The sequence below is a fragment of the Aristolochia californica genome, unplaced genomic scaffold (assembly GCF_029961685.1).
Source record: "Aristolochia californica isolate CCGP_79_NKW_82.1479 unplaced genomic scaffold, dmAriCali1.0.hap1 SCAF_11, whole genome shotgun sequence".
Lineage (NCBI taxonomy): Eukaryota > Viridiplantae > Streptophyta > Magnoliopsida > Piperales > Aristolochiaceae > Aristolochia > Aristolochia californica.
This window is the reverse complement of record NW_027181782.1, coordinates 6,200,054-6,219,195: the sequence shown is the minus strand read 5'-3', so window position 1 is coordinate 6,219,195 and position 19,142 is coordinate 6,200,054. Positions and strand designations below refer to the sequence as shown.

The 19,142-nt window shown below is 39.9% G+C and overlaps 2 protein-coding genes across 2 annotated transcripts; both read right to left on the bottom strand.

Moving 5' to 3' along the window:
* Positions 1-9,986: 9,986 nt before the first annotated feature.
* LOC137943533 (uncharacterized mitochondrial protein AtMg00810-like) lies at positions 9,987-10,844 on the bottom strand. Its single transcript, XM_068789025.1, has one exon. The coding sequence runs from the start codon at positions 10,842-10,844 to the stop codon at positions 9,987-9,989; it is 858 nt and encodes a 285-aa protein (XP_068645126.1).
* A 153-nt stretch (positions 10,845-10,997) lies between these two features.
* On the bottom strand, positions 10,998-14,631 carry LOC137943532 (uncharacterized). The gene is made up of 4 exons (XM_068789024.1): positions 14,390-14,631; positions 13,002-13,965; positions 12,657-12,815; positions 10,998-11,648 (listed from the first exon to the last, which is right to left on the bottom strand). Exons 1-4 carry the CDS (start codon positions 14,629-14,631, stop codon positions 10,998-11,000), a joined length of 2,016 nt encoding a protein of 671 aa, XP_068645125.1.
* Between the last annotated feature and the right edge of the window lie 4,511 nt (positions 14,632-19,142).

Sequence of the window (19,142 nt, the reverse complement as noted above, 5' to 3'; positions counted from 1 at the left end):
ATTTTTAATTTTTAGGATTAGTCCTAACAATGCAAAAACACACCTAAGTCCAAATTCACCGAACACCCCTGGTAGAGCCCCATATGACTTTGCAGTCACTACAAACAATACCTCGTCAGTGATGGGGGTTGGGCTTCGTTGGCTAATGGACGCCCATGCAGGCAACTCAGCCTAGTTTGAACTGGACCCAACCTACTCTTAATCAGATTCTCAACCCATCCTTAGGGACACATGGAAACTCAATAAAACATAGACAAAAAAAATACCATGTGGTGGTTATGTATAACACCCGAATCTCCTCACCACATGGCAGAATCATTCCATAACACTTCAAAATTATTCAACAACATTCTACAACATTTAAAAATTAATCGAACTAATTCTATAACAGATGACTAGTCCTAACAATGCAAAAACACACCTAAGTCCAAATTCACCGAACACCCCTAGTAGAGCTCCATATGACTTCGCAGTCACTACGAACCGTACCTCGTCACTGATGGGGGTTGGGCTTCGTTGGCTAATGGACGCCCGTGCAGGCAACTCAGCCTAGTTTGAACTGGACCCAACTTACTCTTAATCAGATTCTCTACCCATCCCTAGGGACACATGGAAACTCAATAAAACATAGACAACCCACTTTCCATTACCTAACCTACTATTAATCAGAATTTGTTCCCATCCTAGTAACTAGGGCAAACATAATAAATAAATAAATAAACCCATGTGGTGGTAATTTATAACACCCAAAGCTCCTCACCACATGGAATGATCATTCCATGACACTTCAAATTTATTTAACAACAACTAGCAACTAAAAATCATGCAAATCTTATCTCAATAGAGTAAAATGCAACTTCATAAATCAGAAAATTAAAAGAAATTAACTAAAATTAAACTAGCAACTTCAGAAAATACAACAAATTATACAGAAAATCCATAAACTAAAATTAAACTTTACAATAATTTTAATTTATCTGCAATTGACAAAAAATTCATTAAGGGGAGGTTAGTCCACAATGAAGTGGAAATGAAGTGGAAAATTGAATTGAAGTGAGATGAATTGCTTCCACTTCAACTCATGTTTGGGTGTTAGTCCAGGCTAGTTGAAGTGGCTGGAAAACAGATTCCAGTGTTAGTGCCTGGAAAATAGATCCCAGTGTCCTTTTCTAAATAAAGAAGAGAATGAGTAACATTTTATGATTATAATTTATTATAAATTAAAACAATAATTACGTGTGACTACAATAAATTATATAAAATTAATAAAAAAAATTAAAAAAAATAACATAAGGGAATATAATAAATAAACCTAATGGTTTAATTAATTATAATAATTGGATAATTAAACCAATTAATGATTATATTTTATTATAAATTAAAACAATAATTACGTGTGACATGAATAAATTATATAAAATTAATAAAAAAATTAAAAAATAACATAAGGGAATATAATAAATAAACCTAATGGTTTAATTAATTATAGAAATTGGATAATTAACCAATTAATGATTAAAATTAATTATAAATTAATATACTAATTATGTGTGACTAGAATAAATTATATAAAATTAATAAAAATTAAAAAATAACATAAGGGAATTTAATAAATAAACATAATGGTTTAATTAATTATAGATATTGGATAATTAACCAATTAATGATTAAAATTCATTATAAATTAATATACGAATTACGTGTGATTAGAATAAATTATATAAAATTAATAAAAATTAAAAAATTACATAAGGTAATATAATAAATAAACCTAATTGTTTAATTAATTATAGAAATTACATAATTAAACCAATTAATGATTACAGTTTATTATAAATTAATATACTAATTACGTGTGACTAGAATAAATTATTTAAAGTACATAAAACAGTTAAAAATAACATAAATGAATATAATTAATAAATAAATTATTTTGTAATAACATAATATATAGTATAAAAATACTTAATAAATAAAATTAAAACACGTGACAAAAAGGTATAAAATGACAACAACGAATACAATTAGATTAAATTATTTTTAACAACTAGTTTGTGCGTTTAACATCATCAACTTACTAGTTTAGTAGATACGAACGACAACATACATGTTCAAATGCAATAAAGTACAACCACTAATAATCACTCGACATGCTAGTTGCTATGGCATCTCGAAATTGTGTAGCTCTAGTGGATTTTAATGTACGACACCTCCGCATTGTTGTTGATAGGTTGCCGTCATCCCCAAGATCATCGCTATCATCGCTATCTTTATCCAAATTTTCACCTGCTAATCGGACCTCATCACCTCCTCCACCTACCTCATCATCGGAATCATCATCTTCCAATTCAAACATATCATTGTAATCCTCTTTACGTATATAATTGTGTAATATTCAACAAGCTATTATAATTTTCATCTGGATCTTATAAGAAAACGGAGGAGCGACTTTCAACATTTGGAATCGAGCTTTTAAAGCACCAAAAGTTCGTTCAATAGTATTCCTCAAAGATGAGTGCCTTCGGTTGAATAGCTCTTTATCATTTCTAGGAAGGTTGTCTCCAAATTCTTGTAGATGATAAAAAGTTCCTCGATATGGAGCCAAAAATCCTGACATATTTGCATAACCAGCATTGACTAGATAATATTTACCTACAATACAAAATATTCTCCACATAAGATAATTGAAGATAAAATAAAAAAAATTACTACATAATAATATATTATTTACCTTCAGGTACACAGATTCTATTTCGGCGAGTCAATGCGTCCTTCAATACACAGGAATCAGCTGCTGATCCCTCCCATCCAACAAGTACATAAGTGAATTGCATATCAAATGTACATATTGCCATCACATTTTGTGAGAGATAGCCCTTTCTGTTCCAGAACCTTTGTTGTTCTTCAAGTGGGATGTTTGCTTTGATATGAGTTCCATCAATAGCCCCAATACAATCCTAATTATATCATTTCAATTAATACAAGTAACTCTAAATATTAATCTAAAATTGTTCATTAGATGCCAAATGATGTTACCTTAAAATACGGATTAAACATTGGATTGTTTAAAATCTTCGAGTGAGTCCGTTCTGAAGGCCGTTTGATGTAATCAGGCCGAAGTTTGATAATAGCATTCAACACCTTATTGAAATACCTACTTATAGTCCAGTTTCATCTATCATACATCTCTGCTGTGACACTATACACTTGTCCTTGACCAACAGTTAGGAGAAAATATGCAAGTTGTTCTTCCACTGAGATGGTCTTTGTAGGTGATAAAAATCTTTTACTATAAAGTAACTCTGCCATTTTTTTAACACAATTTGATTCATCCTGTAAACTTTTCAAAATTTAACAGGTGATTTCGCTAATGCCTTTTGCTAATAAATTGGACCACCAATCCCACTAGGACGTAATGCACGTCTATACCTATGGTTGAGATAGTATCTTCCCATCATGTATATAAGACATGTCAATAAAATCATTTTTGTCTTCCTATTTTTGTCTTCCATGGAAACCTGCAAATACAATCACCACAACCATAATGATAACTACAACAATAATTCATGTTTCTTCCTAAATGTTATAAACACAAAAACATGCCATTATCTTCAATCATAACCTATTTTCAATCACACCTATATAAAAACCATCTCCAATCACACACCCACAATATTCATTCACACAATAAGAACACAATAATCATGAAAACCCAAATCTTAACCATAATAAGATTCATAATCTATCAATGATATGTCTTATAAAGTCATAATTAAAAAAACATAATTAAACTTCAAAACAATTGTCCCAAAATACATAGTGTACTTCAAACTATTGACTACATTTCACCAACACAGTATTTAAGCCAATTAAGTCGCTCTTCCACTGGCAGCTTCGTAAACATGTCCTTCTTCATTGGTGTATCTAACAATAGAGGAGCGCGAAACTTCATATCTACTGACAGGTCCAGGATTTCTGTGAGGGGTTCATACCAATTCTCTCCGGCGGTTTTATCATCTTTAGGTTGTAAAGATTACAATAGGGTGGCAATTCTTGTCATTGTATTAGCGAACATAATACTATCATCGGTGACCATTTGCGGTCTCTTTCTACAACGACTTGAAGTTGACGGGTTAGTACTTTGAGACTGATCAAGTTCTGACTCATTTTCTGTAAAGAATGGCGAAGGAGTATCTCTACCTAAATCGGCATCCTCGACCATGTCCAAGCGCTCATTTTCTTCCTGATGTTGGACATCATTGCACATGTCTTCGTCAGTTTGACTTGCTCTCCCCATGGCTATTGAGTTTCCCACTACCAAAACCAATTTGTCATCAAGAGGGCAGCCTTGTTGTCTATACTTTTCAGCTTCTTTATGCTCCTACAAGGATAAAACATCATTTAGATGACTTGGCATAGAGTTCTAGTAATGCAGAAAACATACAAAATGTTTTACAGTCAATCATAATTTACTAACCTTGATATAGTCTTGCCATACAGAATGACATGCAATAACTCGATGTGTGGTTGCATCCCAACCGAACCCACTAGTGTTGATACAGCTTGTTACTGCTTGGTCAGTTTTCTTCCATGATCTTGTTCGATTCTTGAGCTGCTCAACAGTTTTTTTATTAGCTGTGTCTTCATTGAACCTATTGACACAGTCCAAATATACTTCATGCTTCCAAACCCCATTGGGCATCCTGTTCCCCATATTGACTTGCTCAACCAACAGATCGAGCATTTTGTTGTCATCATCGAAGATCCAAATGTCATATGATCAAGGAGTTTGTTGTCTTCTTCCAGTCATTTATAATCTAAATCTGAGACGGTCCTCATGAATTTTTTTTTATCAGACAACCATTACTCGTTGTAGTAACTAGGGACACACAGAAACACAACCAAGAAATAACAAAATACCATGTGGTGGATATTTATAACACCAAAATCTCCTCACCACATGGCAAGAGCATTCCATAGCACTTCAAACATATTCAACAACATTCTCAAACATTTCAAAATTAATCTAACTAATTTCATTGCAGATGACTAGAAAAATGCAAAAAAAAAACTCATGAAGTCCAAATTCACCGAACACCCCTAGTAGAGCCCCATATGACTTCGCAGTCACTACGAACCGTACATCGTCATTGATGGGGGTCGGGTTTCATTGGCTAATGGACGCCCGTGTAGGCGACTCAGCCTTGTTTGAATTGGACCATGTGGTGGATAATTATAACTCCAAAATCTCCTCACCACATGGCAAAAATATTCCATAGCACTTCAAACATATTCAACAACATTCTAAAACATTTCAAAATTAATCTAACTAATTTCATTGCAGATGACTAGAACAATGCAAAAACAAACTCATGAAGTCTAAATTCACCGAACACCCCTGGTAGAGCCCCATATGACTTCGCAGTCACTACGAACCGTACATCGTCATTGATGGGGGTCGGGTTTCGTTGGCTAATGGACGCCCATGTAGGCGACTCAGTCTTGTTTGAATTGGACCATGTGGTGGATATTTATAACTCCAAAATCTCCTCACCACATGGCAAAAATATTCCATAGCACTTCAAACATATTCAACAACATTCTAAAACATTTCAAATTTAATCTAACTAATTTCATTGCAGATGACTAGAACAATGCAAAAACAAACTCATGAAGTCTAAATTCACCGAACACCCCTGGTAGAGCCCCATATGACTTCGCAGTCACTACGAACCGTACATCATCATTGATGGGGGTCGGGGCGACTCAGCCTTGTTTGAATTGGACCATGTGGTGGATATTTATAACTCCAAAATCTCCTCACCACATGGCAAAAATATTCCATAGCACTTCAAACATATTCAACAACATTCTAAAACATTTCAAAATTAATCTAACTAATTTCATTGCAGATGACTAAAACAATGCAAAAACAAACTCATGAAGTCCAAATTCACCGAACACCCCTGGTAAAGCCCCATATGACTTCGCAGTCACTACGAACCGTACATCGTCAATCGTCATTGATGGGGGTCGAGTTTCGTTGGCTAATGGACGCCCGTGTAGGCGACTCAACCTTGTTTGAATTGGACCATGTGTTGGATATTTATAACTCCAAAATCTCCTCACCACATGGCAAAAACATTCCATAACACTTAAAACATATTCAACAACATTCTCAAACATTTCAAAATTAATCTAACTAATTTCATTGCAGATGACTAGAACAATGCAAAAACAAACTCATGAAGTCCAAATTCACCGAACACCCCTGGTAGAGCGCCATATGACTTCACAGTCACTACGAACCGTACATCGTCAATCGTCATTGATGGGGGTCGGGTTTCGTTGGCTAATGGACGCCCGTGTAGGCGACTCAGCCTTGTTTGAATTGGACCATGTGGTGGATATTTATAACTCCAAAATCTCCTCACCACATGGCAAAAACATTCCATAGCACTTCAAACATATTCAACAACATTCTAAAATATTTCAAAATTAATCAAACTAATTTCATTGTAGATTACTAGAACAATGTAAAAACTAACTCATCAAGTCCAAATTCACCAAACACCCTTGGTAGAGCCCCATATGACTTCGCAGGCACTACGAACCGTACATCATCAGCCTTGTTTGAACTCGACTAAACCCCCTAAATCCTATACCCTAACCGAGAAACCTACAAATTAAAATAAACCCTAAACCCTAAACCCTATTCCTTAAAACCCCTAGCCCCAAACCCTAAACGCTAGTCCTTAAAACCCCTAAAAGTCCCAAACCCTAAACCCTAAAGCCCCTAAATGCCCCAAACCATAAACCCTAGACCTTAAAACCCCTAAAAGCCCCAAACACTAAACCCTAAGAACTTAAAACACTATCACCCCAAAAACCGAGAACCCTATGTTTTTTAAAAAAAAAAAACATAAACCCTAATTCCAGACCTAAAGACTAAACCCTAGACCTTAAAACCCTAAAAGTCCCCAACCCCAACTCTAATCCCGAAATTAAACCTTATCAACACGAATTTGAACCCTAAATCCCATAAACCCTAACCCTAAATCCCAAAATTAGGCCACAATTAAGATAAATTACGCACAAAAATTAAAACGAACTCAAACACAACACTAAATTAGTTGAAAACAAATTAGTGTTTCGGATTACCTTTTGAAATTTGGGGGAAATCACTGCCAAATGGGGAAATGTAAGCTCATTGGAAGAAATCAACGCCTAACTGTAAAAAATCGAAGAAGATTGAAGGAAATCGAAGGATATCGAAACCAGAATAGGTTAAATCAAAGGAAATCAGGGGAGGAGGAAAGAGAAGAGCGAGAACGAGAAGGGAGAGGGAGGCCGAGAGTGAGAAGAGATAGAGGCCTAGAGGGAAAAGAGAGAGGGAGACGAGAGAGGGAGAAGGAAGAGAAAGGCCGAGAGAGAAAGAGACGAGAGAGGGAGATGGGGCGAAAACGAGAGATAACAAGAGAAAGTAGAGGGAGCAGATACAGCAGAGGGAGCAGAGAACGAAGACGAGAGCCAGCAGAGGGAGCAGAGAGAGCGAAAACGAGAGAAGAAGGTCGGGCGAAAAAATTCGTTGGGAGACGAAGGCCGAGCAAGAGGAGAGAAGAGGAAATGAGAGGGATTTTTAGTTTCGGGTGTGTGTGTGTGTGTGTGTGTGTGTGTGGTGGTGGAGAGGGGGGGGGGGGGGGTGAAGCGACTCCGTCGCTCGTGGTAAGTGAATGATTTGAAAAAAATGGCGGAATCAGTTTTTCGTCGTTTTTGCCTAAGGAGATGAAACGGTGTTATCTCGCTTCAATTCAAATCATTTTGACTAACGCCTTATTTGTGATGACCTAGGTAATGCGGGGGGAATTCATTCCACTTCATTGTGGACTAACCTTAGGTAATGCGGGGGGAATTCATTCCACTTCATTGTGGACTAACCTTAGGTAATGCGGGGGGAATTCATTCCACTTCATTGCGGACTAACCCCCCCCCCCCCCCTAATATAAAATCAGAAACTAAACAGTAAATCACAAAAAATAAATACAATAATTAAACACCTAAATTCAAATTAACATTATAATTAAACACATTAGATTCAATTAAAAAATACCCTAAAAATTCATCCTGCTAAATCTGCTTCTGAAATTCAAATTGGGGTTTGTAGTGTGAGTAGGGCTTCGGTTTTGAGAGAAGAGGCGGCGAGAGAGTGAAATAATAGGGTATTAAGAGAGGAGGAGCAGAGAGAAATTATAGGGTTCGGTTTTCAGAGAGGGGGCAACGAAGAGATGAAATGATAGTTTTCGGTTTTGAGAGAGGGGGCGACGAAGAGATGAAATGATAAGTTTTCGGTTTTGATAAAGGGGCAGCGAGAGGATGAACAGAGGGGAACGGAGAAGAAGAATGAGAGTCTGGGCTGAGGCGAAGAGAGAGCGGTTGAGAGGGGGGCGTCGAGGGCGAGGCTGAGGCAGAGCAGCGGCAGTAGGGGAGCGACCGAGGTCGAGTGGCGGCAGCAGGGGAGCGACGAGAGGAGAGCAGTCGAGATGAGAGGCGAGGAGACAGATCACGGAAGAGATTAGAATGAAAAACATGTGAGGGTTGACGTGGCGGGTGCTTATGTGGCCTTTGATGACATGGCAAAAAGAAAGTAATATAAAATGACATGGTAAGTTATGTGGCAGATGACGTGTCAATAATGATGACATGGTAGCCTATGTGTTTTTGTTCTAATGACGGGGCAACACGTAAGCAGTTAAAGCTTACATGTCACCATTGACTGTCCACATATACAGTGGACCGGTCACAGTTCGGTAGTTTTGTAAATAATTTGAGATATTCGTTATTTTTATAAATAAGTTGTTTCAAACCGGTATTTTGGTAAAATTCCCTATTTGATAATGTTAAGGAGTATTTCTCCTCCCAATTTCAAACCTGTTGGAAGACAGGGCCCAAACCCACACGACCAAGGAAAGCCCACATATCAAAGTGTATAAGAAAATGGGCCCAAGCCCATAAGACCAAGGAAGACCCATGGATCTAAGAGAAATAGAAGATGGACTCAAGGCCCATAGATCAAGGAGAAGACCCATAGGCCCACATACATTTATGGCAAGATGGTAAATAAAGGGTTATCTCATAGAGATAGCATTGATGTAATTATGTTAAAATTCCAAGGTTAAAACCCTAAACCCTAAACCCTAAGTTCAGGGTTATTATTGTAATATTTTAGTTTTATAAATCTATAAATAGAGCTTTAGGGGGAGGATATTGAAGAATCAATTCCATAACCCTTCTTCCTCTTATTTTCTCCCAATGGGTTTCATTCCCTTTTTCTCCATGAGCTAAATTCATGGAGTCTTGAAAATCAAATTTCCAGGACTTCAAATATGGTTTTTCATATTTCATTCCCCATTGGTTTTTTTCATAGTTGCTAGATATTAGTTTTTTATTTTTTTTAATTTTATGTTTTTCTACTGCTACTCTCTCCGTGAGACCATGCTCATCACTCTTGAGCAAATCCATAGCATCTTCCCGAGTAGTGTTTCTGCTGCTACTGGCTATCGTCTTCTCCCATGGCTTGCACAGAGCGCTGGTGAACAGCGAGGAGCCCAGCGTATCTTCCCTCCTGAGAAGATTATAAAATTCACCACACTAATGGGGTGCATGCTTTCATTAATTTATAGGAAAAATATCCCAATTACAAAGATTTACAAGAGATCTGATTTGTACAGACAAGGAATGATTTGACGTAATTAGCTCCTATAATGGAGGGTCAAATTCATCTGTAAGGAAGGTCCTAAACAGGGCAATTATCCTTAATTGATTTAGAATCAATTCAATGATCCTTAATTGATTGAGAATCAATCACTTAAGGTAGTATCTTCAACAACCCCCCGCAAGCTAAGCGTCGGATTAGGATAGACGTGTAGCTTGGATCGAAAAAATTGAAATAGTGGTCGAGAGACGCTTTTGGTGAAGATATCCGCAACCTATAGGTGGGATGGCACATATTGAGTGCGAATCTTTCCAGCAAGAACAAGTTCATGCAAAAAGTGGATGTCGAGCTCAACATGTTTGGCCCGCTTGTGAACAATAGGCTTGGAGCTCAAGAAAAGAGTGCTTTTGTTATCGCATAAAAGAAGGGGCCGCTTAGGAATGGGAACTTGGAGATCGCGAAGAAGATGAGTGAGCCAGAGGAGTTCGGCGGCAGTGAGAGCAAGAGCACGATATTCCGACTCACAGCTGGAACGAGAAACTGTGGGTTGTTTCTTGGCACTCCAGGAGACTAAGTTGTCACCAAGGTAAATAGAGTAACCCGAGGTAGAGCGACGAGTGTCAGGACAACCGGCCCAGTCAGCATCAGAATAAGCAACTAAAGATCCAGGTGAAGCAGACGGACGGAAGGTTAAACCATAATGGAGAGTGCCTTTAACATATCGAAGAATGCGCTTGACAGCAAGGAAGTGGTCAACCGTGGGAGAGTGTAGAAATCGACTCACTGAGTTGACCGCATGAGCAATATCGGGCCGCGTGATGGTCAAGTATTGAAGAGAACCAACAAGGGAGTGATAAAGAGTATGATCCGAGAAGGACTGACCAGTAGAGGATAGATGTTGAGAAACCACCAAGGGAGTGTGCACAGGCTTACTGTCAAGTAAGTGGGCCCGGGTAAGAATGTCGCGCGCATATTTCAGCTGACTAAGAAATAGGCCATCATCGGTGGGTGTAGCTTCAAGACCAAGGAAATAGTTGAGGGATCCCAAGTCTTTGTTAGCAAACTCAGAATGTAGCTTGTGGGCAAAGCTATCCAGAAGAGAGGGGTTGTTGCCCCGTAATAATAATATCATCGACATATAAGAGCAAATAGAGGATGTCAGAGTGCCGATGAAATACGAAGAGCGAAGGGTCAGCCCGATTACAAAGGAAACCAAGATGGGTAAGAAAGGAGCTGAACCGTGAAACCATGCGCGAGGGGCTTGCTTGAGGCCATAGAGAGCTTTCTACAGCTTGCAAACGTGATCAGGAAAGCGAGGATCAATATACCCAGGCGGTTGTTCCATATAAACTTGTTCATTGAGATGGCCATTGAGGAAGGCATTTTTGACATCCAATTGGCGGAGAGCCCATCGATTTGTGACAGCAATAGAGAGCACAACCCGAATAGTCATAGCTTTGATGACAGGACTGAAGGTGTCGATGTAGTCGAGGCCTGGTATTTGAGTAAACCCCTTTGCGACAAGACGAGCTTTGAACCGCTTAACAGTCCCATTAGGCAAATATTTGGTACGAAATACCCATTTGGAACCCACAATATTGGTGGCAGCAGGGCGAGGAACCAAAGTCCAAGTATGATTTTCCCGCAATACTCGAACTTCTTCATCCATAGCAGCAAGCCAAGCCGGATTCTTGGCAACAGATTTGAACCCTTTAGGCTCAGTGGATGTCAAAAGGGCAGATAGAAGACCAGCAGATCCAGAGAAAGTAATATCAGCAGAGTGACGAGGTTTAAAAATGCCAGCCTTGGCGCGGGTGACCATGGGATGGGATCCCAAGGAAATAGCAGGAACAGAAGCAGCAGGAGGCAAGACAGTGGACCCAGGAAGAGAAGGATCAACAGTCGGTAGTAGCGGTCCTGAAGAGGGATTAGTTGCCTGCAAAAACTCATTCATAGAATCAGTACAAATATCACACAAACGGGAACTAGATTGAGTAATATGCGGGGAATGGGACACTAGAAGAGATGTGGGCATGCCAGAAGAAGACGAACTAGGTTCCAAAAAATTGGAGAACTGGAGAGAGGATAAGGGTTGAGCCTGGGAAGAAATGAAAGACGGAAAGTGAGTTTCATCAAACTGGGCATGTCGAGTAAGATATATCCTAGAGGTGATAGGATCAAGACAACGAAAACCTTTGTACGAGGAGCTATAGCCTAGAAAAAGACAAGGAAGACTACGAGGAGAAAATTTGTTTGCCATATAATCACGTAAACAGGGGTATACACGACAACCAAAAGGATGAAAATTTGCATAATTGGGAGAAAGACTATAGAGAAGTTCAAAAGGGGACTTACCTCCGAGAAGTGGTGTAGGCAAGCAGTTGATGATGTAGGCAGCAGTGCTAAAGGTGTCAACCCAGAAGCGAGGGGACATGTGAGAATGGAATAGTAGAGCTAAACCAGTTTCAGTTATATGGCGGTGTTTAAGTTCGGCGTGACCGTTTTGAGCAGGGGTATATGGACATGAGACCTGATGATGAATTCCAGAGATACGAAGGTGGTGTTGAAAACGATTACTAGTAAATTCAGCACCACCATTGCTTTGAAAAAATTTTATACGAGCGGAATGTTGGTTTTCAACAAATTTTTGAAATTGAAGAAAAATGTCATAGAAGTCAGATTTCAATTTCAACGGATAAATCCAAGTAAACCGAGAATAATCATCAATAAACAAAGCATAGTAAACAAACCCCAAATTTGAAGTAACAGGTGAGGGACCCCATATGTTGCAATGAATTAAATGTAAAACATGAGAGAACTTTTTTTCATTGCGAAAATAAGGTAAACGATGACTTTTAGAAAGTTGACAGGTATCGCATAATTTCGGAGATGGTAATAAAGAAGTAAGATGGAGCTGGCTATTTTTATTCAAGAGGAAAATTACGGAATGATGAACATGTCCTAAACGAGCATGCCATAGTTCATATGAGGCATGCAAAGATTTATTTTGCAAAACGGAAAGAAATGCGGAATTGCCACGCTCTAGCACATACAGACCTCCATCACGTTTACCAGTTGCCACCACCTTTCCCGTTTGACGATTCTGAATAGTAAAAAGATCATTAGTAAAGGTAACAGATAACGGAAAATCATGCGTTAATTTACTAATGGATAACAAATTTTTGGTAAGATGGGGAACAACCAAAACATTTAATAATTTAAGATCGGAAGATGGAGAAAAATAACCGGTGTGAGTGATGGGGAGAGACGCACCATTCCCGACAATTACACGGTCCTTACCCGTATAGGGGACAGATTGATCCAAAGAGGTGTGGGTCGGGGTCATGTGGGCCGAGGCACCAGTGTCGACAACCCAATCCGAAGACTGATTTTCGGACAGGGAACACGCTGAATGAAATGAATCAGCGAGAAAGGCTTCTGAGCGGGGTTCATCGTCCCGAGAGTATCTCTGTCGACAACGATCGGCGTAATGCCCTTCTTGGCGGCAGATCTGGCAGTGCGGTGGTCGGCGACAGTGGCTGGTGGTGGGTTGGCGTTGGCCGTGGCCAGAAAAACCTTCCGTGCCCTGGCCATGGCCGTGATGAGAGACAGGGCTCTGCCCGTGGCTGGAAGAACTGCCATGAGGACGACTAAGGCCACAATTCGGGCGAGAGAAACCGCCAGAACGATGAGATTGGTGTCGATTTGCAGTGAAGGCAGCCTGGGGTGTCACCGTCGCCGAAGACTCGAGCAATTTCTGGAAGATTTCAAAACTTTCGGCGCGGGACACCAGGTCGGGAAAACAGGGGATGGGGTTCTGAGCCATTTGGGCGGAGGAGAAGCTCAAAAATTCCGAGCCGAGACCTCGGAGAAACCAATGAGCCTTGTCGGTGTCATCAACGAGACGACCGATGGCATGGAGTTGGTCGCACAGTGCTTTGAACGCACGGGCATAGGTGCTGACTGGACTGCTACTGCGTTTCATCAACTGGAGATCGTCTTTCAGACGAATTCCACGGGCCTTCGATCGGTGGCTGAATGAATTTTCTAAAGCAATCCACACCTCACGGGATGTGGTTAGGCCAACGGCTTCTACCATGGCTTCTTCGGAGAGAGAAGACAGCAGAAGGCTGAGGAGACGCTGGTCTGTTGTTTTCCATGTCTGAAATTTGGGATTTGGCGTCTGAGAGAAAGGAGGCTCAAACGAAGGTGGGGGCTCAAGAGTACCATCAACGTGAGACAATAATCCTTGGCTGTCAAGAAGGGGAAGAAATTGACTCTTCCATAAAAGATAATTTGAGGAAGAGAGTTTGATGGTGATCATATGAATCAAGGTGTTAAAGGGAAGAAGATCGGAAGAAGAATTTGAGGCCATGAGGTTCACAGGATGTTAATCCAAATGGAGCTCTGATACCATGAGAAGATTATAAAATTCACCACACTAATGGGGTGCATGCTTTCATTAATTTATAGGGGAAATATCCATTACAAAGATTTACAAGAGATCTGATTTGTACAGACAAGGAATGATTTGACGTAATTAGCTCCTATAATGGAGGGTCAAATTCATATGTAAGGAAGGTCCTAAACAGGGCAATTATCCTTAATTGATTTAAAATCAATTCAATGATGCTTAATTTACTGAGAATCAATAACTTGAGGTAGTATATTCAACACCTCCGTGTTGGACCCACTATGAGACTGTAGCTCTCATTGATGCCTACTGCGAGAAGTGGCACTCCCTCCGCCACGGCAACCTCAAGGCCTCCCACTGGCAGGAGGTTGCCGATTCCGTCGCCGGCGTTGCAATTTCTCCCCGCCTTCCAAGACTGCCGTCCAGTGTCGCCATAAGATCGAGAAGCTCCGCAAGCGCTACCGCACAGAGCGTCAGCGGGTGCTTGTTGATGTCCCGCTTCCATCTTGCCAACTTGTGGGAGCAAGCCTAGTAGTCTAAACGCCGACACCGCAGAGATCCCTCTCTCGCCTGAGAACTGCACTGTTTGCGACTCCAAAGCTTCGGAGGAGGTTTCTGGAATAGTGTCCAAAGAAGTAAGATCTACACACGTCTGGTGCGCACTCCACGTTCAGTTTGTGTTGCTCTTCGCACTGCGCAGCGAAGGTTACGAGGCCGAATGAGACGGAGACGAGAAAGAACAGCAGCATCGTGGCAATGGAGGACTTCATCGAGAAAGAAGAACAAAGTTACCGTTTCTGCTGCTTGGTTTTCGTCGGTGGGCGATGATGCCGTGATTTCCGTTTCTGGAAAGGAGCTCTCTGGTTTATTCCGGAAAGTTTCCCGTTGCTATTCCGCTCTGTTCGAAGCCGGGATCGTCGTCGTGGGGAAGAATGAGAGTTTCCTTTTCTCAACGATGATTCCATTTCTTTTTAAGGAGTCTCTGTCTGAAAAGTTGCCGTTGCTGAAGTTGCCATTGCCGAAGAAGCCGATTGCCGAAGAAGTTGGGAAGAAGACTGTTCAAATATTTCATGTTTCCTAAGTTAGGAAACAAGAAATAATCAGCTGGGTTCAGCGACCCGGACTCGCCCGAGTCAGCTTGGACCAGCGTGCCAGTGAATCGGCAACCCGATGGTAGAGCTTCTGCACCAGCCAGACCGAGTCAACTCGGACCAACTCGGTCCGGGTCAACTCCGGTCCAGCTCAACCTGACCCGGGCCATTTTACCTCGGTAAACGTGCCCAAGATTTCGGCGCTACTCAGTAAATTTTTTCTCTGGCTGGATTATTATTTTTGAAGAATTGGCAAATTATTCCGTGGTCAGCATATTATTTGGTCTAGATATGGGCATTGGATTATTCCATGGGTAATTTTACAAGGATTATTTTGAGTCATGTTAAATGGGCCCAAGCAAAACCCATTTAAGCAGCTGTTATTGTGTCTCGTTTGATGATATCATACCACTATTTATCGTCAACCCCATCAAAAATATTAAAACGTTTTTGGTTGGGAGTCCATGACGGAGGAACTTCATCCCCGTAAAAAGTATCAAATTTATTTGTGATTGGGAGTCCTTGATGGCGGAACTTCATCCTCGTAAAAAATATCAAACTTATTTGTGGTTGGGAGTTCATGATGGAGGAATTTCATCCCTGTCAAAAATATTAAATTTATTTGTGGTTGGGATTCCATGACGGAGGAACTACATCTCCGTATAAAATATCATTTTTTTGTGGTTGGGAGTCCATGACGGAGGAACTTTATCCCCGTAAAAAATATCAAAATTTTTGTAGTTGGAAGTCCGTGACGGAGGAACTTCATCCCCGTAAAACATATCACATTTTTGTGGTTAGAAGTCCATGACAGAGGAACTTATTGTTATATTTATGTTACTTCCCCCCATTAATATCATATATTACTCTACCACTTGAGAGTCGTTGTCCTGTGGAGGGACACGGTGGTGGAGGTAGATACTTTAGAGCAATGTCTTACCGACTAGGAGTGATTTACTCTCACTGATATTATACCAGTTGGGCCTAATGAACAAGAGCACCAACGTGAGGGGGAGTGTTGGAAGATGAAAGCATATTATACAAAAAAAAAAAGTATACATTATTTGCAGCAAGCTGGGAGTTCTCTCAATCCCAGCTTGAGGGGGAGTGTTGGAAGACAGGAAAGAATCAATGTGTATATATTTATTTACTTGATCATAATATCAAGTTATAAATCAAGTAATATTTATAAGCTTAACCTACACTTTAAGGTAACAAGGTATTTAAAAATATTAATTTAAATTTTTAATAAATTTTTAAATATTTAGTAATAATCTACTCACATAACAACTAAATAGATAATTATAATTTATTATAAACTTAGTTACAAGAATTAATAAAAAACTTAGGAAAATATTTTTTTGACTTGAGTATCGTAATTCGAGATCCACTTAAGAATTTCTTCAAGTGAAACTACCAATACTAAGATCTAGATTTCCCTTACTAAGATCTAGATTTCCCTTGAAGTTTTAACTAGATTCCTTATATCTAAGCCTCCTTTTACACAAATTTGAAAATACAATCATGGTTTTAAGGTATTATTTGGTAGAAAAATAGAAAAGAATTAGGGCGTTGAACAACTTACTAAATCTGACTTTTGGTGGCTTGTTCTCCGTCGTTCAATAATAAGTGACAATAGTTGGCATGAGATGTCTTCCAGAGGAGGAAGTGAGGTTTACAAGATTCTCGTGTTTTAGTTATATTAGTCTTCTATTTATGTTGAGTAATTTAATTATGCTAGGACTCATCTTAGTGTTAGTGCTTGGGTGTAATTAGGACAAAGGTAATTTAATTGTAAGTGCACTACTATTTTTCTCTATTATTAATAGGGGTTCATGTACTCAAATTAGATTATCAAGTCAATACAATTTTTATCTTTTTCAGAAATTCAACATGGTATTAGAGCAAGTTCTGTGGGTTAACTTGATCAACCCACAAAGATAATGTGATCCTTTTCTGATCTATTATTTCTAGAAGTTTAGGTTTGTATCTATGTTTTTTTTTTCTTTTTAGTCCCTATATAGAATAACCCATTTGGTGACGACTACAGAAGAAAAACTCCTGCGTTCTACAATGACGCAAGGATAAAATTCTCATTCTTTCTCCCTGTGTCGTGCTTCCTGCTGCGGACCCGATTTCGGAAGCCCCTACCGTTTAGCCAACGTTAGATGTCACATCGATTATGTTACTACTATCAAATCGCTCCTCTCGCTCCTCCGATACTCCGTGATCGAATCACATGCTCAGGTGAGAACCGCAACATACTCGGGGTTCTTCTCCTCGCAGGATCGGCTTAGCAGGTGAAGAACGAAATTAACCAAAAACCGGTCCAGTCCTTGGGTGGGGGAGTTTGGACGAAAAAAGGAAGGGGGAGGTTCTTTGGGCGGACTAAATTATGGTGCTTCTTGCTTTCTTCAGTTCTTTAAAAATGGCAGAGGATTTGGATGATGGCGACGTGGCTGTTCGGTTGGAGAAGCAGTTCACTAGAGAAGTCACCCAACTGTCTCATCTCCACCATAGACATCTGATAGAGTTGGTTGCAGCTTGCAGAAAACCACCTGTTTTCGTATTATCTCAGAGGACTTGCGGGAGGTTCCTTGAGGGCCTTCTTGCATAAGCTTGAGCGGAAGTCCATCCCTCTAGAGAAACTTATTGCAATCTCTCTTGATATTGCTCGGGGTGTGGAATATATTCACTCACAAGGGGTTATTCATAGGGACCTCAAGCCTGAGAACATCTTATTTGATGAAAACTTCTGCTTGAAAATTTCTGATTTTGGAATTGCCTGTGAAGAGGCGTATTGTGATTCTCAGGCTAAGGATCCTAGGACATACATATGGATGGCCCCATAGATGATAAAGCTCAAGCCTTATAGACGGAGAGGCATTGCTACTGAACTTGTTACAAGATCCTTACAGGTGATGATGGAATTTGGATGCCAAGAGGTAACCAAATAGGCCGTGAGGGACTTCTCTGATCCGGCCAGCATCAAATCAGAAACCAGAGAGCTTCCAACAACGTCTTGAGTGGCGATTTTGTCAACGGGTTGCGGAGCTTGTTGCAGGATTCCTCCGCCATGGACACATCTTCCAATTCTAACGACAGAAGCTTCGTTAATGGCCGCAAAGTCCCTTCACGGAGGATGGTCTCCACTGTCGTCTATCTAACGTGCTTGTTCCCCTTCCAAAGCAACCCCATGTCACGTTTCCTAATCTAATTTGGGCAACATATTTAATTACAATTATATTTACTATTTACTGGAATGGGCTGAAATTATAATATGGGCCAATTGAGTAGATACCTATTTTTCCTTAATTAGGGAATTATGGGAACCCTAATTAAACAATATAAATAGAACATTATGTTTGTGGTCCCCAGAGACTAAATCAAAACACGGTTTCTCTTCTCCCCATCTAGAAGAGAGATGACAGTCTCAAGAGGAATAAAGGAGATTTAGTTGAGGAAGATCATAAAAAACCATTCATACGTTCGTATTGATTGTTGTAGTAATTCTACAACAGAAGATCGTTCAGAATGGATCCAAGTATTTATCCTGTATCCCGTATCCCATATCTTAATATTCTAGCATGATGTAAATTCTAGATTCAGATTGAAGATTAAGGTTATCTAACACTCAGGTGTAAGAGGGAGCTCTGAAGGGTTCAATATGCTTTGAGCCGCATCAGAAATGTAGCTAGAGAATTTTGACTCTTAATGAGAAGAACCCTCGTAGAATCTTCGAAGGCAAAGCCCTTCTTTGAAGGATGAATGAACAGATCTCTCATCCCGCGTGGCTTAGAGGCAACGTTGTGGGGACGATGAGATTTTGAAATTAAACCAGTCCAAAGTTAGGGAGTAGGATTTAATTTCGAAGACCAACGACTTAGACCGGACCACACTGAACTCGGATTCGGACTAGACTCGA